Source organism: Phaethon lepturus, unplaced genomic scaffold, assembly GCF_000687285.1.
Source record: "Phaethon lepturus isolate BGI_N335 unplaced genomic scaffold, ASM68728v1 scaffold2410, whole genome shotgun sequence".
Taxonomy (NCBI): Eukaryota; Metazoa; Chordata; class Aves; order Phaethontiformes; family Phaethontidae; genus Phaethon; species Phaethon lepturus.
In genome coordinates this window covers 39,220-50,378 of record NW_010509625.1, presented here as the reverse complement: position 1 = coordinate 50,378, position 11,159 = coordinate 39,220, and the positions used below count along the sequence as shown (strand labels likewise).

The following is an 11,159-nucleotide window of genomic DNA, read 5'->3' as shown; positions in this document are numbered from 1 at the left end:
ATTCCTGCTCAAATATGAAGTTTAAAAACCCCACAGATGGATATACCTCCCTGTTTTCTATGTTTGTAGCTACCATGATTTATTTTAAGGCATACCATCTCTCCGAAGTGAGGCAGAGATTTCCACATTCCTGTTTCAGTAGATTATACAGAATCTGCTCCCCGATTCCCCCCCTCCCCACTTCATTATCTAAAGAGCACATTAGCAGGTGATCAGCCTTTCCTTTTGTGCTCATTTCTTTAACTTCATTAATTTATACAGTGTCCAGTGCTGCTGCCTGAGCCCAGGGCCAGGCATATAACTGATTTAAATTAGCCACACTGGCCTGTCTTTTAAGCAGCTCCCTGAGGTCTCTGTTGCAATTACATGCTTTAATGATCCCTGAGCCACTGAACTTTGAAAAACATGAAAGCAGCTAATACGCTGTGACTTCTGCTTCTGATGCTGTTCATTAACATATCCCTGTTCCTTTCTGTTTGCCATGTATTTGCTGTACACTTCTTATATTTAGGTTTTAAGCTCTTTGTGGGAGAAACTGGTTTTGATTTTTAGTCATACAATGCCAACCAGAGTGAGGGTAGGACCTCTAACATTACTGCTGCTCTAGTAGTAGATGATAGCACTTGAAAATAAAAAGTAGACAGTGACAATCGAACTATCTAGAACTTTTCTTCCATCTACATTGATGTTTCTTTCCTAATCTGAAGCCAACAAGCTAATCTGTTCCTTCATTTCCTGCACCTCAGTCAAGCCCACACAGACTGCATTTTTCTCCTCCTTGCTTGCTGTGGCAGCAGCACATCGACCAGCCGTACGGTTGCGTTTTTCGGGCATGAGGCTCAGTGAAAATGGGGAGGGTAAGGCATTGCCTTCCCTCTCCACTTGCTTGTAGTTTCATTGCATGAGGGAAGTTGGAAGGAGCCACCTGGGGACATATTCAGGCTCTGCTTGTACCTTGCTGCTTGTCATCTGGACTATGGTGTATTTATGTACAGAGCGAGTCATGGCTTGTACAGACCCCTGCCTCAGAGAGTGGGCTTGTAACTTGCTCTTCTGCTTGTGCAGCTTCCTTACTTGCCTGAATTTGGGATCAGAATTTGGTTTTCAGGCAGAAATAGGGAACCAGATGATCAGCCCTGCTGCGACCGGTGGGAGAGGCACTCCAATGCCTCTCCAGAGCTTGGGCCTCTGCTGTGCAATGGGAACATTGCTATGAGGTTCCCATTTCTAAAGGCTCATGTTTTTCTGCAAACTTGAACATAGGAAAAAAAGCCCCCAAAATCAATCATGAAATGTACTTACATTAACCCATTGGTTAAATGCGGCTGCTTCCGATAGAGTAGATAACTCCTGATTAGAAACAGAAAGAGAGAGCAATGAGTATGTAAATGATAATTAGCTGTACCAAAGTATTCTTGGTGTAGCCTGTGGGGAAACCCTCCGTGTCTGGCCTGGCTGATGTGACATGAAGGGGGAGATTTATGTGTATGTGAAAGGGAGTACATTTGTGTTTTTCTAGTACTGATACTTTCAGGTAATGGGAATGGTGAGTTACCAACTCTTATGAAAATCAGGCCATCTATTGCTTAGTGTTTTAGGTGTACCTGACCTTGGTACATAACACATACTGACCGCAGGCTAAGCGTTAACTTTCTGGGAACGTAAACCTAAATCTTTTCTTCAATGCAAAATTGATTCTAAAAAAGTATGTTGTTTTGCTTCGAACAAAGATAGATGATGGTATGAGCAGGGATGGCAGCTAGTGCTAAGAGCCAGGTAAGATTACTGCCAATGGCTGGGATGGCTGACACTTTCATCTTTCCTATGCTGTTAAATGCATATTTGTTTCACCAATTTACTTGTTTTGGTTTTATTTGCCTGCCAGTCAGCATGGTTTGTTTTAATGTGATAAATTGACAGTTTCCACTGAGAGACACCTCAAGGCAGAACTTCAGAAGAAGAGCTGGGTGCTCACTGCTCCCAGCTGGGAGGCAAGTGCTTAGCACTTCTGCATGTTAGGCCTGTGGGGCTGGCATTTTTCAATTTGTCTTGAATAAGTATGCTTGGATCCCTTAGGCCCCTTCCCAAGCTATGTTTTTAAACACAACAGATAATTTTTGTATCAGGCAAGAGTCTCCAGCAGAAATGCTGACTGTAGATAGAACTGGTGGGCATCATATTTTTCTAACTGTTTATAATGCTTTGCTATCTTTCTGGTTAAGATCCAGTGTGAGAACTGTGCAGTAGGTCCTGTGCTCACAGAAGATGACCATCTTACTTACATCTGCAGCGTTTCCATAGCATATTTTACCATCTCCTTCGTAGCCCTTTGGGCACACACACTCCCATCCACGTGAAGACTCAAACTGACAAGTTGCCTTTGAACCAGGGAGAGAGAACTTGTCAAATACTCAGGAGACCACTGGAGACCAAGCATGGCTTGTAAACCTTCTTTGTCATACACATTCATATAACAGACATAACCTTAACAAAGGGTCTTCATACTGTCTTCCATGGACATCCTCGCCCTCCTATAGGACAAACTCCACCAGCTGAGGGCACTAACTCCCTCACCTTCCCACCATGCGCTAAGTCTAGGAGTCTAAATCTTAGCTCTGCCCTTTCTTACTTCCTCCCTACATAAACTGGGCTCTGTTCCTTCACCCGACTATGGCAGACCCATCCTCTGCTCCCTCGTGCTCTTTTCTTTAGCTCTGTCCCTGCATCCCACCTGAGGCTGGTGTGGCTCTTGTAGGCACTACAGGGCACAGCAGAGCCCACAGGTCTGCTGAACATATGCAGCTACATGATAAAGCTGACAGATGCCTGCACAGAGATGCATGACTGGAGTAAACGCCTCAACAGACTATTGCATCCAAATTCTAATTGCTGGTAGAGAAGCAGCATTTCTTTACTCCAGGCTCGAGATAGTCCTTCTGTGCAGGGAGAACTGAGAGCAGCCTTTGCAGTCTGTCCTCAGTGCACGTACCACACTGATGTGGTTCACATAGCTTCCCAAGCAGTGCTACAAGCTCTGCTTTGTTCCAACTCAAATAGAAACTGCAGGCTTGAAATTGCAAGGAAACCCTATGGTGTGTGCAGGAGGTGAAGTGTGATATGTATCTGAACACTTTGTTCAGGGAATGATTAATTACTCACCAGATGATGGCATTTTCCATTTTGTTCCAAGCATGAGTTTATGAGTGTGCATTCAATTCCATTCCCCTGAAATCCATCCTTACACTTGCAGTCATTCTGTCGTTTTAATAAAACACAGCAATTCATTAAAATGATTAAAAGAGAGTGCATATTCTAGACACGGTGAATTAGTCTCTGTGTGTTTCTGCGTAGTTCCATTGACTTCAGTGGAGTGACACTGATTAATATCTCCAGAAGACCTTTATACCTGACATCTACTAATGTACTTAATAAATAGTATTTGCTGCCAAAACACCACTACGTAGGAGGGAGAGAGCACTGGGATCGGAACTGAAGGAGACTGCTTTGGGTAGAGAGTGCCATGTGGAAACAGCCTTGTGGCTGGGAGGGAGAGGAGAATTTGCTGAAGAAAACCAGGTAGGAAGCACTGGCAGAGCAAAGTGAGTGAGGATGAGTGCCAAAGGTGGCAATGAATGTGAGAGGACATACCTGACCCGGCCCAACATATATGCAGGTGGCATTTTTGTGGCACCCTGCCACGGTGGGCAGCAGGCAGTTGTTGATGGCTGCACAGTCCCGTCCATCGCCCGTCCATCCTGCCTGGCAAACGCACGTGTGCTCTCCTGGGCCTGTCTGAATGCAGTCGGCCTGGGGGGGATGCAGAAGCATCCATACAGGATAGTTAGGTGGCATCTGGCTTTAAGCATAAGGCTTGTGTAAGCAATAGCATGCCACTATCGGGGAAAGAGCTTGAAACTGCAGTGAAAATTATGACTCTTCCTTTTGCAAAAACTTCTGGCCAAACCTTCCTTACTTTTCTGTGGTGTCAAGCTCTCTGGTAAAAGCACATACTCACATTGGTATTGCAGCCACCTGGGTTTAAAGCAGCACAAGGATCAACTTTGCTGCAGCTCATGCCATCCCCCTGGTAGCCAGGTTTGCAAACACAGCTGTAAAGATGAGAGGAGAAGAGAGGCATTAAATGTGGTACGACAGCTGTAAAGTGAAGTGATTGTTTTCCCCTGTAACATGCTATTTATAGGCAGCTTAAAATTGGTAACCTTGGATTCATGATGCAAATACTGTAAGTGCATACGTTATGTTTTTTTTCCCCATAATATTGACTGGGTTAATTAAGTCAAATCAGTGATCCATTCTCTGTGTATGAGCTGGGCAGTGAAATTATTTCAGTGCTGATGTGATCTTTGCAAAGGTGAGCTCATGGATCTAAAGTAATTATGAGCTGGGCTTGCTCTTTCTTTCAGTGACAGAGAAGATAGCTCTCTCCCTGAAATGCATGCAAGGCAACGAGCCCCCATTTCCCTGGGTCTCCCCCCAAGATTAACTCATATTTAAACTCAGGTTACTCAGCATCCCATGTTCTGCCTTCTGTGGTGACTCCTTATGAACACACTGTGGCAAGAGGCAAACTTGCTGCGTGTGAAGGTGAACGTGAGGCAAGCGCAAGGCAGTGGTAGCAGTGACAGTTTTGTGAGCGGTCCCATGAGGATTGGAGAGCCTATGCTGGAGTCCGTGGTGGTGTGGCATGCAAAATCTTACCTGAGCTGACCGGAGGGAGCTATCTGTCCCCAAACTACTTGAGAGTTTCATGGTTTGTCAGCAAGGCTCAAACTCCTAATTCACTAACGGATGGTTAGAAATGAGAGGTTCCTCAGAGCTGTTGTAGATGTTGATAGGAAGGCAGCCTTCTGAACAAGGGTCAGATCTCAGGTCTGTATGCATCTATCTTTTCGTCGTTAAATATAAGGTACGAGGTAGGGCATTGAGAATTCTTAATTACTTTCTTGCACTTCAAGGTTGATGCAGTGCGTGTTTATGCTTACTTGCTGCATAGCAGTATTTCAGCGGCTGATGTTCGTGTACTGCTACAAAACACTGTTTTGGTTAAGCAAACGGGAAAGAGCTGCATCATAATTAATATTGATTAGATGCAAGTTACCGACTTACCTCACTGCGCCATCTCTAAGCTGACAGTCTGCGTGTGCGTGGCAGAGCTGTAGGGAGGGCTCGCAGGGAACAATCTGCTTATTACAGAGTTTCCCCATGTATCCACTTCTGCATGATCCAGGAAGACAGAACCCATCGCTGTCTATTCGGTTATTGCACTTCCCATAAAGGCAGAGGCACTCTGCCAGAGATAAGTTACAATGTGCAATTGTAGTGTGCATAGTGGTAAAAGGCATCTATCCTTACACAGCATTTCTTATGAATCGGGTCCTCTTTTTTTTTCTAGAATCTAAACTTTTTCATTTTTAAAATCTCGCTTTGTTGGGGGACTTATTGTTAATTTATCATATCCATGTCTTTTCAGGTGTGTTTTATTGGGTAAGTATTTAAAATCTATTGTATCTTTATAGTGCACTTATCTATCAATGGATTTCAAAGTAGTTCAGAGAAGGAGTAGAATACTATGTCCTAGGCTATTAAGGCTAAAGTTATTTCATTGAACAGCTTTTGGTGTACTTTCAGTGATATGGGAAGCCTTTTAATACTGAGTCCAGAGTCCTACAAATTGTATGGTGCTGGGCTAGTACACAGAGCAGCAGTACAGACCTACCAGCACTTTGCTGTGTCTGGTCTCATTTGTGCTGCTGGGAGACACAGCAATGTGCCCAAAGGACATGGTAGACAAGCCTTCTGCAATCCCAAGAAGCGCCAGTAATAACTAGTTAAGCCAACATGTACTGCTTTGGCAGGACTGGAGCTTAGGGAATACCACCCTGTCCTATGGAATTTGGCTTTTGTTTTTTGTCCATGTACCTCTGACCCTTTGAGGGAGCTGTGCTTCATGAATGACAGTGTGTTTCACAGAAAAAAAGATTTAAAATTATTTTGTAGATGGGGAATATATCTATATTTGATGTTGTATATTCTGTAGACTCTCAGATGTAGTATGGTTTGACATAACAGGATTAAATCTGTCAGTATATAGAAGATGACCACCAGAACTATAACCTTTTCAATAGATCAGAAATTATTCAGTAAGGGTGGTTATTAAGTGGCCCTAAACACAATCTATTTATAGATCTAGTTGTTCTTAGATTACATATGTCATTGCAGGCAGAATCTGTTCTGTTGTGGGCAATACCAGATGGAAATGGAATAACAAAGATTTTCTTTTCAATTACTTATGTGAGAGAGACAGAAATGAAAAGAACAATAAATTAATATAAAGCAAGCTGTGGCCCCTGCAGAAAGCCCAATTAAGTCAGTGAGAATGTTTTCACTGGCTCTAGGTTTATGACATATCCATTTGAAATAAGAAAGGGAATTACCTCAGAGAGATCTTGATCATTATCTTGCAGAGACCGTTTAGCAAGCACTTAACTCCTACCTTAATGTTACTAGGGTCCAAAAGAAATAGCCCATGCTCTTGGGCTGGGAAGTATGGCTGTACTTACTTACCTTTTTCACACTGAGGTCCATATTTGCTGGGGTCTGAGCAGAACTGACAGCGCGAGCCTTGAAATGCCTCAGTGCAAATGCAGGTCCCATTTCCATCCAGGCCATCCATGCACTGTGATATGGAAGAGAGGTGATTTCTGTGTAAAAATTGAAATGAGTCCTTATCCTTCTCCCAGAGAAGAGACTATCTGCCTGTCCGTATTATGACTGGGATCAACTACTGGGAAGAACCTCAGCTTTGAAAAAGGTGTTTCAAAGCAAAAGCTTTCCTTGTGCTTGTACTTTGCTGCTGTGTATTCTACCTTCCTTTAAAATTTTAAAGTGAGCTGGGTCATTACCCCATGCTGTGCAAAGTAAAAGTATCAGAGTGGGTCACCCAGCCCCAGCCTTGCCTGTGTGCTGTGTGTTGGAACCACAGAAACCTGGAATTTGCACATCTGAGGGGGGAGATTCAGTTTCCCTCTGTATAACTGAACCCAAAATTCATGGCCATCGCTGGACATAAATGGAAGGTGCATTTCCTGCTGTGCACAAGTGCTTCAGGGACTTTTGGGACACAGCCTGTTTTTCCCATCATGGGATTGCAGGGTGCTGCTGGATGCTCTTCTTACCTGCCCGTTTCCTGAGCAGGGTTTGGAGAAACCTCCTGGACATGGACTGCAATCAGGGCCAAAGAAGCCATTGCAACACTTTGGTTCCTGTGAAATAAAGCAAATAACCCCTTTCCAGCACCTTGGCAAGGAGGCAGTGCACAAAAGACAACCCTCCATCCTGTTTTGGCCTTCTGGCAAAGGTTGTAGGGGTAGCTGGCACTTAAAAGGCTTGTGTTGAAGCAGAACTGCCTCTGCAGTGGTCTTGTTAAAACCAGGAGGCATGTTGGCAGCCCAAGAAGGGGCTTTTACCACAGACCACCAGATCCTTCCCTTGTTCTTATTAGACTCATCCGTGTCAGAAATCCCTGTCCTGTCACCAGTTACGAACGTGCCTCTGTGTGCCCACTCATGTTGCGTGCGCTCTCGTATCTCCCTGTGGGAGTGCAGCGTGATTCAGAGGCAGGCAGTGTCCTTTGCATCTGAGATTGGGAACTGGAAGATACGCTTTACCCCAGGGAGGCACCGTGAAAGCTGGACATGCTGCATTTACCCCCCTCGGCACCAGTGTGGGATTTAGCCACTACACAGCCCTAAATATTTTTTCTTTTTTTTTTTTTTTTCTTGGGTGTCTTTTATTCATGAATTGGCTGCTTGATCCATTTGTTTACCAAGAGCACAGAAAATGTATCGGGGAAAAAAACTCATTTGGTGGTCATGGAATGCAGAAGCCTATTTGGAAACCCCAGAAGCCAGAAAGGTGTAAGTACTTCTCAGGGGCTAATGAATTTTGCAAAGACGAGGCTTGCCAAGCAGAGCAAGTGGAGCGCGGTTCTTGGGAGCGTTTCCTTTTCATTGTTAGCCAATACTGTGCGAAGCCCTGGGACAGGAGAGGCTGGGACCAGGGGGGCCAAGGTGTCCTGTTCTTCATAGGTGAAGCTCTACAGGTCAACAACAACATTTGGGCTTGGAGTCTTACGTGAAAACTCCTGAGTTACAGAGTATGAGAGGGTTGTTGTCAATAATGCATGGCAGCTAAAAAAACTCACTGGAGGTCCTGGTGTGAGCAGGCATCATGGAGAGGAGTTCTACGTCATTCAGGTAGTAGAATGGCAAGAATTTACCTGGTATTTTGCGCCAAGATTTACAGTAGTTCCTCTCAATCCCCTGTAGATGGGTGTGGAAACTACAAGGACATCTCCAAATGCGTCTCAGCTTTAAACGGAGAGTTCACAGTGCAAAAGACACACTTTGGAAAACTTCTATGTACATTTCACCTTAAGGAACCATAACTCTGTACCTTTATTGTTATATTGCAGGATCTAGTACAGCCAGTTTTTTGAAAGGTTGGGCCTTCAATAATGCATCTCCGTTTTGAGAAAGGCTGGAACATGCACAAAATGGAAGCATTAGTATTTTTAAGCAACGTACAGTTATGTCATACAGTCTTAATGTCGCAACATAATTTAACCAGAGAACAGAAAGAACCTTGATATAGGGTTGCATTTAAAAAATTCATTAAATTATGTGTTTTTCCATAATAGAACTTTCTTTTTATTATTACTGAATAATGGCATATAGGTTATTACTGAATATGGTGTACAGGACTAACTACCAGTGAATTTTTATAACATGGGGAATAAAATTCCTGTGGTAGTTAGACTTGAGTTTTGTATGTGGAGAAACATGCAGCCGGAGTTGCATCTCTTAGATGCAAAGCAGATGGAATATTTTCAAACCTTTCTGAAGCTGCTTCTGCAGACAGTTACTTCTAGGAAGATGCTTAATCAAAAGGAAATTTTTTAAGAGATGTGAGGTCTATTTTAAATGTATGTCTCCTCTTTTGTTTACTAACTTTTAAAGCATAATCATAGTAATTCTCATTCCTCATAATCATAGTAATTCTCATTCCTCACCCCTCTCTTCTGCCAAAGCCTATCTGAAATAGATTTTACTTTACCTGAGGAAAGAGTCAGAGCTTCTATGAAGTCTACAAGGGATCTTGCAACAGCAAGCAAAATAATCCTGAAATTACCTGATGCTTCAATCATTGCCAAAAAAAAGACTGAAGTACCATCTATATTTGTATTTTTATGCAGTCTCCTGTATTTATAGTGAACAAAAGAACCAGATATATTGGGAGAGCAGTAATCAGCATATGGGTACCCCTTCCATCTATGCATTTTGTACAACTGGGGAATCTGTCAGGAAATGTCACTTACGATGGGCTTTGAATCCTGCGGACAGGGAGCCAATGCATGCGATAAACAACTTGTACAGACACCCTATATGGAAACAATAAGGATAGTCATTTGAAAAGACTTTATACCAACTACTGAGATACTATACTATACATCCACACTACTTATGGATGATATAGCCTGTAATTTTTAAGTATGTCTATTCTATGACTTTTAACTGTTACAGCATGGAACAGGAACCAAACAGCAGCAACTAGGGCTGTATCTGCTGGCTCTGATTTTTCCTAAGTGCCTGTTCATTTACACCTTCCCCTTTTTATCTTCATTTGTCCTTCCCCCACTCCCTTCTTTTAAAGAACTGGAAGCTTCCTAAGCAGAAGATAAACATGGGCACAGATGTACTGACATCCTTTGCTCAACCTGCTATAATATATTAATTAATATTGAGTGAGGGTCTAGTGCAGTCTGCACTCTTATATGAGAATTTTTTGTTTCTTCCTAGGAAGAATTTGTTGAGTCTCTTATACGGACAGTGTGAACAGAAATTTGTCTTGTATATAGGTGGTGAAGAGAAAAATCTTTGCTTCCCTGTGATAGATCCTGTATTCCACCATGATCCAGCAGTATATAGCTATTTTTATGTCTTCACCTTTTGGTTGCCTTTTCCCACTAGCTAACTTATGACCATGTGGTGGTGACAGAGACTGGCAATTACAGTGCTGAGGAGATATAAACTCCAGTGGCAATTTTAAAGATGAGTTCTCTGACAAGCTCAAGATGCAATAACTTCAAAGGTTGAGCCTTTCAGTGCATGGATATGGAGTTTGTTAAAGCAGTGTTGCTCATGACTGCTGACATCTTGCTTTTCAACCAAGTTGGACTAAATCCTAGAGCCAGCATCCAGTGTGTTACTTCAATGTGTTTCATAATCAGTGAACAAGTGACCACAAACCTGAATTATGGCATTTTCCCCACAGATTTATTACTGGACCTGGTCTGGATTTAGTAGTCCCTCAAGTTGTACAGCGCTTAAAGGAATAAAGGGTCAGACTTGTAAAAGCATTTGGTCATCAAATAGTTGAGGTACCAATGCCACTACTATGTTTTAAAGGTCTGTGGGTCAGACATATTTTGGCAAATACATTTGGGTGTTATAAAAGCTCTTTGAATAAGCTGTGTGGTCATGGCTGAAGTTGACTGAGGGTCTTAGCTTTCTTTGCATTTCTAAAAATCCCTGCAAGTGCCTCTTTGCTCCTTTAGAACTTAAAAATCTGTCCAATTGCTGTGGAAAGTGCTTCCCGCTGCTGGCATTGCTCTCCCTGCTGCCTGGTGCCATTCGCTGCCACCTATTTGCTCCCCTTCTCCACCTGGGATGGTCTCAGCCATTGACATGTACCTGCTCCCTCCTTTTCCTGAGGGTGGGAGTCCCGTCTTTCCTCTCTGCCACACTGCAGAGAGGGGACAGGGAAATGTGTTTGTACTTCCATGCAAGGTCCAATTTTCGGCAGCATATTAAGATACTGTCTTAGCACCGATGTGTCTGAAACAGGAATGTGTATTCCCTTCTGCCAAGTCTGCTGTGGGAGTGACAACCTCTGGGAGGAGATGGAGCAAGAGAGAGTCCTGCGGTTATTACCATCATTCAGGTGCAGTTACATGGCTATGTATGTGTCAGCGTAATGTTTTCATCTTTAGGGATGTATAATTCTTGTAGGTGTGTACAACTGCCGGTCCCTACAAGGTTTGTCACTTTTCACTGGTACCACAAGTAGTATTTACAAGG

General features: G+C 43.2%; 1 protein-coding gene across 1 annotated transcript in view; it reads right to left on the bottom strand.

Moving 5' to 3' along the window:
* Positions 1–11,159, bottom strand: part of STAB2 (stabilin 2) — an 87,866-nt gene that overhangs the window by 42,640 nt on the left and 34,067 nt on the right. Inside the window, exons 19-26 of the mRNA XM_010291694.1 lie at positions 7,197–7,283; positions 6,586–6,697; positions 5,128–5,308; positions 4,016–4,109; positions 3,649–3,807; positions 3,160–3,255; positions 2,283–2,378; positions 1,303–1,350 (exon numbers count right to left, since the gene is read on the bottom strand). Of these exons, the coding sequence (XP_010289996.1) occupies positions 1,303–1,350; positions 2,283–2,378; positions 3,160–3,255; positions 3,649–3,807; positions 4,016–4,109; positions 5,128–5,308; positions 6,586–6,697; positions 7,197–7,283 (873 nt within the window). The remainder of the gene's footprint in view (positions 1–1,302; positions 1,351–2,282; positions 2,379–3,159; positions 3,256–3,648; positions 3,808–4,015; positions 4,110–5,127; positions 5,309–6,585; positions 6,698–7,196; positions 7,284–11,159) is intronic.